Raw genomic sequence first — 16483 nt, 5'->3', positions numbered from 1 at the left:
CGGTAGCGGGGACCTATGTAAGTAGGGTTCGCTGCCCTCATATAGGGCGCACCGGACTATAAGGCGCACTTTGGATTTCCAAGGAAATCCAAGGCTTTTAAGTGCGCCTTATAGTCCGGAAAATACGGTAATTATAAAAAAACAGTCCTGAGAACTTCTTACTAGGATACATCTACATCACTAAACTGATTAAGTTTTCTTTAAATGACATCTACTATGAGACTACACAGATTGCAGGATTAGCTGGCCAATCTACATCATAAGGACATTGGAAGCGGATACACTTTGAAACATAACCTGTCCGGCAAGCTGTTACATATATAGAGGGCAGTATACTGAGAACAGGGAAAGGCTGCAGCTTTCAAAGGAGGCAGAAACATAGGTATGTATACATCCAGAGATGTGTCTAATGGAACAGATTTATAGAAAAGTGGCCAAACCTTTTGAAGATTGCATCATATAGATTTATTGGGGGCTTACAATGCATTAGTCAGATGATGACTGTGAAAAAATGGTATTGGATGCTAAGATGTAACCTTCCAGAGGATTTATCTGTTTTTATACAGCATCCGGGCCTGGGAAGGAAAAACACAAAGGTAATCCAGTGTGAGTGGCATCATGCATGGCCATTTAATCCATGCTAAAACTGAGGGGGACACGCACTATGCATGCTATAAATGTCATCTACCCCTTCACCCTTCTATTATGTTGTGACCTGACATCCAGCAATTTTCACACTTATAAGAAAATCACATATAAAATGTTGCCACTTTATCAATCTCCAGCCTTGCTGGTTATCTGCCATCGCACAGTATTGCCCTTGGTTAATCCTATTATAAGATATTGCACTATAAGCAATTCCCTAATCTATCCTAAACTAGGAACAGTTGCAGGAATCGGAGGGAGCAGGTGCAGTAGACTTGTACCTACATTTTTTTTGGACCTATACCTTTTCACTTTTTTACATTTTTATTTTGCACAAAGCGCACCGGTCTGTTTCTAACCCAGCTCCCCTGCAATAAAGGGATTTTCTGGTCATTTATTATTAAGAGTTGTCCAGGACATAATATTTGTTCCAGAGACATGTTGGGGAAGCTCTACTTGCCTCACTCTGGCACTCTGGGATACAGAGCAGGAGTGCACTATGGACGTGATGTCACCCCAGAGACTCTGTGGCGCAGTGCTAGATCAGAACGCTGGAGGGAAGCAAGTATAGCTGCCTCAAATACCTCAAATAAATGCAACATAAGCCACAAGTAGTGTAAACAATATACCACTAGTAGTGTAAACAATAGCAAATAAAAGATTACACTTTAACCCCTTAATGACCGCCCTATCAGCTTTTTTACGGCGGTCATTAAGGGTACTTCTTCTGACGCGTACGCCTTTCTACAGTGGCGCGTCAGAGGAAGATTTCGGGACACCGGGTCTCGCTGGTGCTGGTGTCGGGTTGTGATCTTACAGCCCAGACCCGGCACTAACACCCGGGATCGGAAAAACTCAGATCCTGGGTGTTTAACCCCTTACACGCCGCGGTCAAGCGTGTAGCGTGTCAAGCGTGTAGCGTGTCCCGCGTAGTATACAGCCACCCCAGCATAAAAAAAAAAAATAAACTTATATACTCACCCTCCGGTGGCCCCGATGTGCAGCGCTGCTCCCCCGATGTCCGCGCCGCTTGTATTCAGGCTTCTGTGCCCGTCTTCCTTCTTCTGCGGGGCGCTGCCATTGCTCTCTCCCGGGCCGGCGCCTAGTATGACGCGCCACTGCTGACGTCATGCTAGGCGCCGCCCGGGGGAAAAACAATGGCGGCGCCCTGCAGAAGACAGAAGACGGGCACGGATGTCTGAAGGCGAGCCACGTGGACATCAGGGGAGCAGCGTTGCGCATCGGGGCCACCGGAGGGTGAGTATATGTTTTTTTTTTTTTAAAGTAATACTGACTGACTGACTCGTGTATAAGCCGAGGGGACGTTTTTCAGCACATTTTTTGTGCTGAAAAACTCGGCTTATACACGAGTATATATGGTATTTAGGCCTTTCAAAGTCACTTGAAAGCTGAGTTGTCCCTCAAAATGTGAGTTTTGACAATTTTTATGAAAATGAGGAAAAATCGCACCTAAAGTTCTGCACCTCATAACATCCTAGAAAAATGAGAGGATGCATAAAATATCATCTCAGCATAAAGCAGACATTCCGTAAATGTTAATTATCAAGCTTTTTTGGTAGTTTTACTTCCTGTCTGGAAAGGAGAACATTTCAAACTTGGAAAATTTCCACTTTTTTTCAGAACGAAACGCAAAACTTATCACTTAAATTTTGTAACTAACATGAAGTACAATGTGTCACGAGAAAACATTCTCAAAATCACCGGGAAATGTTAAAGCGTTCCGAAGTTATAACCAATTATCGTGAGATATGTCAGATTTGAAAAATCGAGTCTGGTCATTGAGCTGAAAACTAGTGTCGGTGATAAGGGGTTAATTATACACATAAATATAAAACATATCACATACATAAAACAAATACCATGCAAAATAAACTGATATGGGAGCATTGGTGTTGAGCAAATATTACAGGTATCGTATTCAACTAAAACAATTTCATGAAAATACCATTTCTCTGGAAGACCTTCTTGTAGACTTTCTGGTACTTCATTAAAAGAATTGCAGCTTTGTCACATAGAAGAGAACAATCACCATGTCTGATTGTTTGACTTTGCCAAACATTCTTATATTAAAAATATTTGAAATATGAACCCTGACAGAGAGTAACATACCTGCCACAAAGGGAGATAGGGGTAGATACTAACCCGTATAGGAAACCAGCAGTAAGAGACGGCCGAACTACAGACAGGTACAATGTTAAGCGGTGCTGTCCATCCATTTATCATTGCTTTTCCCAGACCTGTAACTCCTGAAGATTGTCAGAGATCTGTCCTATCTCTGGGCGATCTCTTGCAGATCCACATTTGATGGCAACGGATTGGCAATTAATTTTTTTCCCATCCTCTTGTTTCTACATTGTTGCTATTTGTCTGTGCCACCAGTGTGTACATAGCCAACTCTTCCATCACACAGGTCTTACATTTTTCCTAAACCACTAAATAGCATTTTAACATGTGTTTTTTTTTGTTTTGTTTTTTTTGTTTTTACATTAACAGGCTTATTAACTAACTTTGTGGCTGGAAGGGTAATCACTAAATATTTAGTAAATGTATCATTTTTTCCCCACAGCTAGACCCCTAGTTCAGGCATTGCCATTGAGAGCGGCTGTTAACAGTGAGACCATCTTACCAAAGAAACCAAGTAATTCTCTCCCATCACCTTCTGGGACCAGAAAAGATATTGTTCCACTTGGATCCAAAAGGTCAGTGCGGTCTACATCAATGGGCAGGGGATAGCAATTGTATTTCGAAGGCATCTTTACTTGCATGGTTATTTGCTGGACTTGCCGTGAATTGCAGATTATACATAACTTGCTCTGTGATGCATTTCTTACCTGTTTCTTGTATGGAGCAAAACTCAAAGGTAGGAAAAATCTCTACGCACTCTTACCCATACAGTGTCATTGCTTGTTGGCTATTACAATGTTCACATCCCTGTTCACATCTTTTATGCTGCATCAAACATGCAGTCGTTTGACAATCAAGTATTTTCTAATTTTTCGGCCGATTAGGAGCGTGTTAATACAGGTAATGATCATTCCTACAAACATTGCTCTTGGAAATTACCCTGTGAAATACGCAGTCTTAAGCCTGCCTTATGTGGAATCTCATGACTATACTCCTGGATGTTATTTCTTCTTTATATAACCATCCTTTGCCCTGAACACTGATTAAACATTAGCCTTTAAAAGAAATCTACCATCAAAACCAAGCTTGACAAATTGACCCATAGGGCAATGATCCATAGATCCAGGCACAGGGGAGATCTGGTAACACCCCCAGAGCCCTTCAGGCTCCATAGCATAATTAGCATTGAAGGTCCCCAGGGTTAACTGTGTTAACTATCTATTAGGCCAGGCTGGATCAGGGATATGCAATGCACTGAACTACATAAGTATATACCGTATATACTCGAGTATAAGCCGACCCGATTATAAGGCGAAACCCCTAATTTCAACACAAAAAACTAGGAAAACCTATTGACTCGAGTATAAGAAAAGGGTGGGAAATGCATTGGTCACAGCCTCCCAGTATATAGCCAGCAAGACCCCTGTAGTGAATAGCCTGCCAGACCCCTGTAGCATACAGCCTGCCCAGCCCCTGTAGTATATAGACTGCCGAGTCTGTCTCCGATGCTGCCTCGGGTCCTTCGGTCATCTTCGGATTCTTCTGCTCCTCTCCGGGTCTCCGTGCTCGGCCGGCACACAGAATTACGTCATCTGCTTGCCGACGTCATTGTTTGTGAGCTGCTGGCATCGCAAGGGGACCCAAAGATGAGCGGGAAAACCCGAAGAGGATCCGAAGGACCTGCGGCGGCACCAGAGCATCTAAACAAGCATAAGCCAAGTTAGGGTTTTTGAGAACAAAAATTTTTTGCTGAAAAACTAGGCTTATACTCGAGTTTATACGGTAAGTAATGCATTGCATTATATAAAACATGATCTCATGTCAGTGTCCTTGTGGGTCAAATTGATATACAAAATTTTAAAAATGCTAACTCGACGAAATTTTCCACCCCTTTAAGAAAAGAGTGAAATCACATACCTTTTGTAGGTCCACACCCATACCAACCAAGGCTACAAAACGAAAAAGTAATGTTGCTTGAAAGGTGGGGATCCTAAATCTCCCCCGCCCCTCCTAAATTATTTCTTTATGCAAAGGAAGGTAATTTTTAAGGAAAAAAACATGCATATTTTTTTGCATTATTTGGGTTCGATGATGGCAGAAAATTAATATTAGAAAAAAAGTTAGATATGCTGCACAGAAAGGGTTAAAAAAAGGTCACCAGTAGAATATATGAATTCCAAAATTGTGCTATTAACTTCATTTAGTTCCAAAAACACCAAGACCGCACACAACAAAAGTGACAGAAAAACAAAAAAAAAGTTAGAGCTCGGAGAACACATTGACAAAGAAAAGGATAAAAAAAACAGAAAAATGGCCTGGTCATTAACATAGAAAACAAGTATGGAGGATAAGGCATTAGCTGTGTGCAGGTAGAATGGGATTATAAAGCCCATTAAAGGGAACTATTACAGTAACTGTCTCGGTGTTTGTTTTGTTTGTTTTCTTTTTTTCCCTTCTGTTGCATTCAACCAGGCTGACTAATTCAATCTTCCACCTTGATATGTGTGCATTTATGTAGTCTTTGTTTTATCTAGGCTGATGACTGAATCTGTGGTATGAGGAGATAATCTCTTTGTGTTCATTGTTCTGTCTCTTTTTTTTGCTGGCACCTACCTGTTCTCTCACCCGATTACACTCTTTGCTTCTTTCCTGCACCATTCTGGCTGTAGCAAGTCTGTCCGTCTCTTGAATTCATGTAAAATAACTAAAACCACCACAAGGTAAATACTTTTCAGTTGTTTTATTTATTTTTTCACTTGGAAATTCATATATAGCTATCATGTAGCTTTTAAATGACTGTTACAGGATAGAGTCTACTTGCTGGTCAGGGGGGTTATGACCACTGCTGGGACCCACGCTGATCACCAGAACCATGGTGCTTTGTACCCCAAATGATCGGAGCGGCTGGATGCGCATGCACTGGGGTCGCCAGAGTTTGCAGAGCAATGTACTTGGCTATTACCAGCAGTGTCATAGAAGCGAATGGGTCGTTTCGTTCCATTTATTTCCGGGTACAGGAAACTTTTAGCTTAAAGCTTTAATAGCATTTAAACCATTACTCCTGTCCAAATAGAAAGTAGCAACTAGGCAAGGGGACTTTGTACATGTATTCAAGACCTGGTATGTTACTGCTTAGTCTAGAATTTGTGAAATATAGCTCATTGATCTAAGCATTTTCTATCGCAGCTTCTGTATTACTTGTTTGTACTCCTACTCAACTTGCTTTTTTCAATTCACTGATCAGATCTGTTGTTTTCCTCGTTTCATTTTTGTGCTATTAAAATGCGGACAATATTTTATATGTATTACTTTCAAGATTTAGAAACCTCTATAAACTCCCTATAGGCAGATAAGGACTGTGCTATGAGCATCTTCATGAACCATTTTACTAATTCAAACGATTGTATGCCATGATGGAGAGGAGTCCATTGGACGCACCGCGAGAGGAGTCGTATGGACACTAGCTTGTGACCGTATATACGCCCCCCCATCCTTATGGTCGTGTGAATTCAGCCTTACCCCTAGAGTTTAATAAAGTTCCTGAGATGAATTTGAAGATGACTCTTTCCGAATTGTCTGACCACCTGACCTGATTTTTGTAGACACTGAATAAACAGGATATGATGAGAGATGCCTGAAGTAGTTATGTCATGTGAAGTGAAATCCAGAATGTACCTTACATCATTTATCCTGTACTGATGTATGTATGTATGTGAATATTTTATTCCAGAGTGCAGCTCTGGAGTTTTATACAGGATGTAACTCTGGATCAGTACAGGATAAGTAATGTCTATACACAGCGACTCCACCAGCAGAATAGTGAGTGCAGCTCTGGAATATAATACAGGAAGTAACTCGGGATGAGTACAGTATTGTACTACACAGCAAATCTGTGTCTGAGATATGACCTTCAGTAGATGCTGTTAAGACTTCTTTTGCTTCTTTAAAAGCAGTAATTTTTATCTTCTTTCATTCTAGCAATGTCAAAAGAACAAACTCTACCGAACGCATTTCTCCAGGTGGCCGAAGAGAAAGTGCTGGGGATGCCAAAGGCAGCAGGAACCGGGCTGGATCTACTAGCAGCTCATCCAGCAGTAAGAAGAACAGTGAGAGGTGAGAAGTTTATAAAGTTACTGAAGTCTCTGGCATTTGCTTACACACAGAGAATGGGACTTGCCAGGAAGCTAGAAACTCTGAAAAGCTGAATTTTTGAAAAGTGGGTAGGGACGCCCGGCCAACTCTATTTACTACAGACCACTACGCAAATCACTACTGACCTTGTCAGACTATGCATGGACACTTCCCTTTGGCATAGACAATGTTACAGCAATTTGTTCCCAAAGGGCGAGCATCCAGCCTCGCGCTGAAGAGAGAAGGGATATATGCTCTATTTTTTTCCCTTGGACAGCATGGTAATACACGCGTATGGTCGCCTTACCGCAGCCAGACGCCATAGGCTTCTATGTGGTCCGATATTCTGACACAAACTATGCGGCCGGATATTGGTCCCGAACGCGTTAGTGTAAAAGAAGCCTAAATGACAACAGTAGCATCTAAGAACAGATGCTCCAGTCTTATTATTCTATAGGAAATAAAAGACTTGGATAAGGAGGATTAAAGAGGAGACGGCCTGTTAGGAGACAGGATAAAGTTCTCAAAAGATATTGGGGCTCATTTACTAAGGGTCCGCGGAGCGCATTTTCGTCGCGTTTCCCGACGATTTCTGTTTTGCGCTGCATTTAACAGGGGATTTTGGCACACGTGATCGGATTTTGGCGCACGGGCGCCGGCTTGCACACGACGCAACTCGGGGTGAGCGGGCCGTCGGACAACCCGACAGATTCAGAATCCACGCGGGATTTAACATTTAGAATTGTGTCACAAGACGCGCACTCGCATACACCGGGAAGAAGAAGGTGAACTCCAGCGGGGAAGTGACAGATGCAGGAACTCGGGCGCACGCTGGTAGTGAATTGTGCCGGACTTCATCTTCGTCATACCATCCGAATCGGGGAGAGAAATAAGTTGATCCTCCGCAATCAGCAGACATGAAGGATCCTCCAGAATAGGCAGGAAGATAATGTTTGTGTCATGTTATGTGTTTTCATGTACAAATCCCCGCCGTTCAATGCCTAAACGTAATGCTTAAAAATAGATGTAAGCGCTGTAACAATCCTTTCAAAAAGATTGTTTAAAGTTATTTTTTTAAGTTTCTTGAGAGGCATAAAATATATCCTTTCTTCCCTAGCAGAACTTTCCGTAAATGTGTTTGTATTTGACTTGGAAATAGCTTAAGTTTGACCAAGACATCTTCCTTATCAGGACCCTACATTTACAGTGTCTTGTAATCAGGAAGTGAATGGTGGCTCCTTGTAAGGATGTCCCATTGTGTCTGTGTGTGAGGCTGGATGATGTCATGCAGATCCGTGTGTTCATAGTTACATTTATCACAGTGATCGTTCACTATGAGACTGTATGAATCTTCTCATGGCAAAGAACCTGTATTACAAATAAAGGGCTTTGTTGGGCTTCTACCACCAGTATTGCGGGTGCAGCTCTGGAGCAGTATACAGCATATAACTCACAATGTGTGAGGATAAATGATGAATATACACAGATTCATCAAAGAGTTTGCAACAGAATTATTTTTAAATTTACACCAAAAATTATTTTTTTGTACCACTTTGTGACTGGTGCATGGCAAAGGTTACGAAAAACAATTAGATTTTTCTGTACCAACTTATAGGAGGCGCAAAGTTAGACCAGGCAGCCTTAAAGGAAACATACCATTTAGAATGGCAGGGGTAAGCTGTAAGTACCGTGCACCAGCTCAGGGTGAGCTGGTGCCGGTACTTACTTTCGTTAGTGTTATAAACCGCGGTATCGCGGTTTTAAAAACTTTTTAAACTTTAGAACAGAAGAGGCTTTGGCGCTGCGTGCGCACGATCGTGCGCGCGCCTACATGGGAAATAGCGGAGATGTTGCGCGCAGCGCCGAAGCCTCTCCTGCTCTAAAGTTTAAAAAGTGTTAAAACCGCGATACCGCGGTTTATAACACTAATGAACACTAACCAGCTCGGTACTTACAGCTTACCCCTGCCATTCTTACTGGTAGGTTTCCTTTAAACTACACAAGATTTATCATCCAGCATCCGATACATTTTATAAATTTGGAGCAGTCTGCCCCACTGATTCCTCTGTAAGTAAGTGCAGCTCTACAGTATAATACAGGATGTAACTCAGGATAAGTAATGGCATGTATGCACACAGTGACTCCATCGGTGTAATAGAGAGTTAAGCTCTGGAACATAATGCAGAAAGTGTATCTACTTAATGACTTGATATTTTATGTTGTTTTAAGTCTGTGCGTGAAGTGCATAATGAGTTTCAGTGGTGGATCAGCACTTTCACACGGGTGGAAACTTGTAAATGAAGCATTATGCCTAAATTTACATATGCTCCTCTCTGACACAGGAATTCCACATTTGGAATTTAAAGGGGTTGTCAAGTTTAAGCAAATAATTATGATTTGTATGAGGAAAAGTTATACAATTTTCCAATATACTTTCTGTATCAATACCTCACAGTTTTCTAGATCTCTGCTTGATGTTCTACTATAGATGGCTTCCATGTTCCAGTGGCTAGAAATCTGTCCATTGCCATGTGATGTCACACAAGTGCATGCGCCGTTATTATCCCGGATAATCGCACAGTATTGATTAGAGACAGATTTATGTCCACTGGGAGTAAACAGAAGCTTTCTATAGCAGGACAGCAAGCAGAGATCTAGAAAAAGATGAGAAATTGATACTGAAAATATATGGGAAAATTGTATAACTTTTCTTTCTACAAATCATATCAATTAATTGCTGAAAGTGGACAACTCCTTTTAAGGTTTGTAAGAGTTAAAGGGGTATTCCCATTACAGCAAATTGTCTGTATTATAAAAAGTTTTATAATTTTCCAATACATTGTTTATATCAATTCCTCACGGTTTGCTAGATCTCTGCTTGCTGTCCTGCTATAGAAAGCTTCTATGTTTACTTCCAGTGGGCAGAAACCTGACCATAGTCACCCAGGTGCACAGCTTGTTATATCACACAGCTCTGATTACTCTGTGATCTTTACGAGCCACGTATCTATAGCGGGACAGCAAGCAGAGATGTAGAAAACCGTGAGGAATTGATACAGAAAGTTTATTTGAAAATTGTATAACTTTTTATCATAAAAACATTAGCATTAATTTGCTGAAATGGGAATACCCCTTTAAGACCTCTCGCTGCCCTATTGCCTTCACATCACTGTTGCGGGGAGATGACTTCTTGTACTAGATGAGAGAAGATGCACATTTTCCAGTGCAGCTGCCAGATATTAGCTCTCTCTGAATTATACAGTACAGCAGCCAGTTTCTGGGTGGTGGTGGTGGCGGTATGTGGCAGCTGGGATTAATTAGTTCATGTAATAATCCAACTCCTCAACCAAAGTGTCTGCTGGTTGTGAATAAAAATAATGTGCAATAGATTCCTCTTTTGCACAAATGGGTCTCATTCATGTAGCAGTCTGTGCATTCAACACTGAAATTTAGTTAATCCAGATTTCATTTTGGTCTTCGGTGCTGTAACTGGCTATGACCTAATGTTCTGCAATCTGCTCCAAATTGGCTCAAGGTGGACAACTCGTTGGACAGGCTACATCAAAGGGCTCACAAGCTGCCAGAGCATCTAGTCAAGTACAGACAGTCCCTGGATTACGTACATGATAGGTTCTGTAGGTTTGTTCTTAAGTTGAATTTGTATGCAAGTCGGAACTATATATTTATAATTGTAACCCCGGACAGAATTTTCTTGGTCTCTGTGACAATTGGATTTTAAAAATGTTGGGTTGTCATAAGAACCAGGAATAACAATACAGCTTCATTACAGACACCTGTGATTACTGTTACAGCTGTTTATTGTAGTCTAGGTCTAAAGTACAGTAAATTACCAATATACAGAGGTCTGTTTGTAACTAGGGGTCGTCTGTAAGTTGGGTGTTCTTAAGTAGGGGACCGCCTGTATAGCGAAGCATTCATTTCATGTTCAGCATCTTTTAAATGTAACCTAACCGAAACCTAACCCCCATTCCTAGAGTCCATAGTGTACCATCCCACAATAACACGCTTCAAAGCACAGATAACTTTACACGGCTTTGGTGCTTACATGCATATGTTTCTAATTCTGTTCTATTTGTTTTTCAGCAAACCGAAGGAACCCATATTTAGTGCCGGTGAGTCCATACCTCTCCTCTTATCTGTGATTGTCTTGTTGTCTGGGTTATGAGGAGCTCTTTTAGTTAACTCATCTGACCTCTAGCAGGCGCTCTTGAATTTATACAGGCCTGCAGAATAAGTGTGTAATATATATAATATATATATCCCATGTATACAATTCCTATGTGGTAGGTGCTTCACCTTATCTTACTGGCCATAAAGTATCTTCTGGAAATGCCTTATATTTGGGAGGAGGGGGGTCTTGCACAATTTTTGTATCCCACACTTCTAGTCTGTCTGTTTTGCTTATGTTTTCTATATAGAATTCTTCTATTAACAATATGGCATTTGTTCTGATTATAAAAGTTATCAAAAGGCAATTGCCCTAAGTGCTTGCCCAGGGTGGGGGCTTTACTACTGTGACCCCTGCCAATGGCAATAACCATGTCTACTGTTACTAGAGGAGTTGATATTAAATTATCACTCTATTTATAATCCTATAAATAATATGAGAGAAAGCAATTGACACTACAGTTTCTGTATCTCACATGGAGTATTCTCAGTATAACAGTGGCCCCCTCCCTAAGCACACATTTTTGATGAATGTAGAGGATGCTTTGGGTGTATGACACTGCTGCCATTAATACATCTTTACCCAGAATTCTCTTTCTGTCTCTGTAATCACAAGGGAAGCGCCGGGTGACACATTGTAAAGGTAGGATTTTGTCGCCATGCCTGACAAGCTCTCTGAGCAGTATGATTGCCAAGATGGTAGCAGGTTCATCACTGAACCCTTCAATGCTGAACGACATTGAAAGGCCACTAGTGATTGCATTTCCATCACTCATAAAACTCTGGCATATCCTCTGTGTCGGAGGCCTCCATTTTGCAGCCTGGTAGATCGGCAGCATTTTCTCCTTTGGATATGCTGGGGACCAGTGAATAGTCTTCATCCTGCAAAATGGAAATGCAAATAATATCCTGTATTCTAAAAAACAAAAATAACACTGCTTAATCTTGGCAAGCGCTCAATGGTGTCTGCACAGGGACTTGTATGTTTGTGCGGTAGATACTGTGTAAGAAGCCAGCACCTCCAAACTAGCTGCACCACTCACTGCCTACCCCCTAGTATTTTTTTTTTTTTTTTTATTCAGCGGATTTATTTGCTTTTCTAATTGTTGCACATTGGTTGCTTTGTACAACAATGTATTTCTGCACAATGGCATTTCATGTTTACAAAGGCAGAACAGAAAATCGAAATATAGCAGCGTCCTAATCACAAATAGAAATCATTGCATTTCTATTTACTCCTTACCATATCTGTCAGTCCCAGAGTTACCAAACCCTCCCTTTCCCTCTATACTGTTTACAAGAAATTGAAATTACTCAACTCTTGCAGCGGATATAAATCTTGAAGCTGCTTAACTTCCCAATGAATGAGGATTTACAAGGGCTTCACCCTTCTAGATTGGTGCTTTAGCAGCCTCTACTGGACACTGTGCAGACTGAAAGTAACACTGAGCCTTACAAAGATGAAATGCCGTCACGTAGTGTTTTAACTGTAATGTAAATAGACAGTCATTATTAATGGTGTTTTGTTTTCTTTGTCCCTGGTTTGTTTTCATTTACACTTTCGAGTTACTTATTATATATAGTTTCAGGCCCCAGGCTCATAAATATAGTGCCAGGTGTTGTGAATCTACCAAAGGTGGAGGAGGACGTCTGCTTAGTATATTTACCACTCAAGAGGCTTTTATCATGTACAAGAGTATTTACTATATCTATTTTATTAGTCTATAAGATACTATACCAGTGTGAAAATGGCACTTCTCACAATGCAAATCGCCAGATAAAACTCTCTGCTGACTTTAAACAGGCAGGGAATGCTGGGAGATTTCAGCTCTGATGAATTGTTAAAGTAGTTCTGGAGAATTTTGGCTCTGGGTGACCATAAATATTTAGTTCTAAGTTGTAAGGGTTTCTAAAGGTCATCTTACTGTAATTTATCACATCTTATATTCCGTTTTGAACCCTCTCAATATGTGCAGCTCTGCTTTCTGATCTTTTAGTCACATCATAATCTCAGATTCCAAATGCCAGAATTTTTACAATGATGCCATCCAGCATTGCACACCCATGTATTACAGAGGGTACTCTGATAATTGCCTCTTGTGCAGTAGTAGCTAAACCCTGTTGTAATAAGATGGAAATGTTATGAGATGCCAGTATGGGCCCTTAAGTGCATTGCACAGGGAAGATCACGCAGAGCGTTTCACCACTTGTAGTAGTCATTTGTCTTACTAAACGATGTATGATAAGGTCTACAGAGATCGGACCTGCAATGTGGCTGGCACTGCTTTTCCTTGTATTGCATCGTATTTGCATGTAATAACATCCTGCATTCAACTCCCTTTACTATTTTCAGCTGAAAGAATTGTAATATTTATCACACCAGAAAGTGCACATAAAATGAAATATCCATATACCATTCACAATATTATTATAAACACAGGAGCTACTGTCAGGTCCGTTACAAAAGTATTTACCCGCTTAGCGTTTTCCTTGTTTGATGCATTACAACCAGATATTGACATCGTTTTTATGGATTTCTAACATTTTGATCTACATAGCATGTACAACTTCATCAAATCCATTAAAAAAAAACACAAAACAGATGGTTATTGGTCCCGGATTCCCCAACATGTGGTGCCAGTTTTCACTAAACACAGTGCTGAGGACAGGACTCCAAGCTTCATAGTGATCTATGATGCAAGGAACCTATTCTTGCCCATGTCATAGCAGCACTGACCTGTTCTGCAGGGAATCGGGGATTCCTTTCATCATGGTGCTATATGATGCAAGGACTCCTTGTACAGCCTTCGTGTTGTCCAGGGTTTGTAGAACGGTATATCTGAATGAACCCTTAGGCCGGCGGCACACGTGGCGGTTTGAAACCTCTTTTTGGGCCGTTTTTAAGAAGTCCGTTAAAACACACGTGTTTGAAAATGCATCCGTTTTTAACCGGTTTTACCAATTATCTTAAAACGGGTCAAAAACAGATGCAGTTTCAAAAAACTCGTGCGGTTTTTAACGGCCTGCTTAAAAACGGCCCAAAAACGGGTTCGAAATACCACATGTGTCGTCGGCCTGTGACACAATTGTTAAGACAAACAACCCTCCTCAGGGTGCAGTCACATACACATTGTGCTTTAACATTGCATTAACTGTTGCGTTTTGGAAATGCAAATATAAACATTAAGTTAATTAGGCAAATCTGTGTTCAGCTGTGGCATTGCGTTTTAAAACGCTTGTTGAACGTCACATGTGACCGCACCCTCAATGTCACTAGTAATACAACCACATTTTACTACAAATATAGATGCAAGTCTATTGGGGTATGTTTATTAGTTTAGCATATTGGAATTATTGACCATTTTGGCTTTTATTCTCATTTTATTACTTTTCAGTTTAAGGCCTCTTCATGAGATTTTAAATGTGTGATATTTTTAGCCCAACCCTGATGTATACACCTCATCAGTTTTTGTGTTTGAGGAGCTCCTTGATATTCTAGTTTTTGGTGATGCAGGTTTGGGGGCCCAACAGGTGTGTTTTATATTCTCATGTATGTGACCGTTTTGGGCACATTTACTTACCCATCCTGCGCGATCCCCGAAAGTGCATTGTCCAACCAGAATGCACATCTGCCGTGATTCACAAAGATCGTGCGCCCGATATCCTGTATGTGACGCATCCCCGCTCAGGTCCGCCGGAGTTCACCATCTTCTTCCCGGTGCATGTAAGGGCATTGTCTTGTGGCAAAAATTGAATGTTAAATCTGGCGCTCAGTCGGAATCGGTTGGATCATCTGACGGCCCGGCCCGATTTCTGTTGCATGAAAGCTGGCGCCAATCCCGAAAATGTCAGGAAGTACGATAGAAATGCGATCCGCGGACCCTTAGTAAATAAGCCCCTTTGACTTAGGCTGGGTTCACATGTTGCGTTTTATTAGCGTTAACACATGCTGCCATGTTGACAACGAAATTAGACAAATCTCCTCTTCAGTTGATGCATTTGAAAACTTATGTGTTAGGCCGGCGGCACACGTGCTTTGAACCCGTTTTTGGGCCGTTTTTTAAGTAGTCCGGTAAAAAAAAAGCATTCGTTTTTTTTTTGTTTTTTTTTTTTAAACTCATCCGTTTTTGACCCGTTTTTAACTTCTGAAGTTCTTGCATGGAGCAGATCTCGATGAGTAGTTGTATAGCAAATCCACTTTAAATGATAAAAATTAAAAATGATTGTGCAACAGGAAGAACGCCAAGAGGGTGAATATTGTGCATGACAGAGACTCAGTACATGAATAGATCAAGACACTGTAAAGTATCTCTGTCACCTGTAAACCTAGCTTGGCTTTTCCATGTCTACAGTACACAAATGGTAGAGCATTGCCTATATTCCTGCTTTTACACTAAAGACCACCCCTAATTATCACCAATACAAGGATCAAGCCACAACAATTACATTTCAGTGTTTGTAATACTTGGCAGTGACCGTACACATAGCGTGGCCATTTTATAGACTGGTCAATATATATTTGGTAACTGTGACATCAGGCACTTTTTTTAAATGAAATGGCTGTATAGCTTGGGGTAGACCTTGAACTTTGTAATCTTCTATTCGCTTCAAGGGCTATGGAAGCGTCTCAATAGAGAGGTTCCTAGGTGTATGTGCCCCCACCCTGCGCCCTCCCCTCATCTCCCTTAATTTGCATATATCACCTGCTCACACAAATGATTTAATTTTAGTATTTTTTCTTTTCTTTCTCTTTTGTTCTATTAACCTGTATCTTGTGCCCTCCCATTCTGTTTTTTTTCCTCCTTTTTGTGGTTGTCCATTGTCATATAGTAACCGTCCAGGTTTTGATGGCTTCACATTTGCCTGACGCCTTTGAGAACAAGGTCGAATCAGTTGAGCAACTCGCACAACTGCAGGATTTCTCTTCTGAATGCGGACAATTGGCGATCGTCTCCCCAAGGAATTTGTCTTTGCCACTGACTAAAAGCCCCAGTCAAACCAATATGCCCCTCCCCAGGTCACCTAGCTTCAAAAGCTCCAGGTCCCCCAGCAGCTACTTCCAGCTTTGCTATTAATGCTTTCTACTTGTGCATGGCAGGTGTAGCTTGATTTGTTAGAGATGCCATGTCTTTGTTGTATGTTTTTTTTTTTTTTTAACATATACTGTATTTTGGAAAAAAAATAGTTTTGTCTGTCCTTTTGGCTACTGTATTACAACTCTAATCTTCTATTCCTCTTACAAATGGATAAGAATGAGAAGTTGTTTGTGCATTGAAATGCTTTATTTTATACATTTCTGATGATATCCTGTGAGTTTTATATGGGGCATAGATAAAGATGTATGTAATGATGAAGCTGTCAATATATGGGAGTT

General features: G+C 40.9%; 1 protein-coding gene across 11 annotated transcripts in view; it reads left to right on the top strand.

The window, feature by feature from the left end:
• Positions 1–16483, top strand: part of EML1 (EMAP like 1) — a 93398-nt gene that overhangs the window by 56808 nt on the left and 20107 nt on the right. For 5 of the 11 annotated variants that reach the window (XM_072116178.1, XM_072116171.1, XM_072116176.1 and 2 more), the window contains 6 exons: positions 567–596; positions 3233–3365; positions 5460–5510; positions 6769–6903; positions 11026–11054; positions 11726–11752. In XM_072116178.1, the coding sequence (XP_071972279.1) occupies positions 567–596; positions 3233–3365; positions 5460–5510; positions 6769–6903; positions 11026–11054; positions 11726–11752 (405 nt within the window). The remainder of the gene's footprint in view (positions 1–566; positions 597–3232; positions 3366–5459; positions 5511–6768; positions 6904–11025; positions 11055–11725; positions 11753–16483) is intronic. The other 6 variants (XM_072116172.1, XM_072116175.1, XM_072116177.1 and 3 more) reach the window with 6 other exon arrangements.

This window comes from Engystomops pustulosus, chromosome 7 (assembly GCF_040894005.1).
Source record: "Engystomops pustulosus chromosome 7, aEngPut4.maternal, whole genome shotgun sequence".
In the NCBI taxonomy this organism is placed as follows: domain Eukaryota; kingdom Metazoa; phylum Chordata; class Amphibia; order Anura; family Leptodactylidae; genus Engystomops; species Engystomops pustulosus.
The sequence above is the reverse complement of the archived record's forward strand: the minus strand, read 5'-3'. Positions and strand labels throughout refer to the sequence as shown.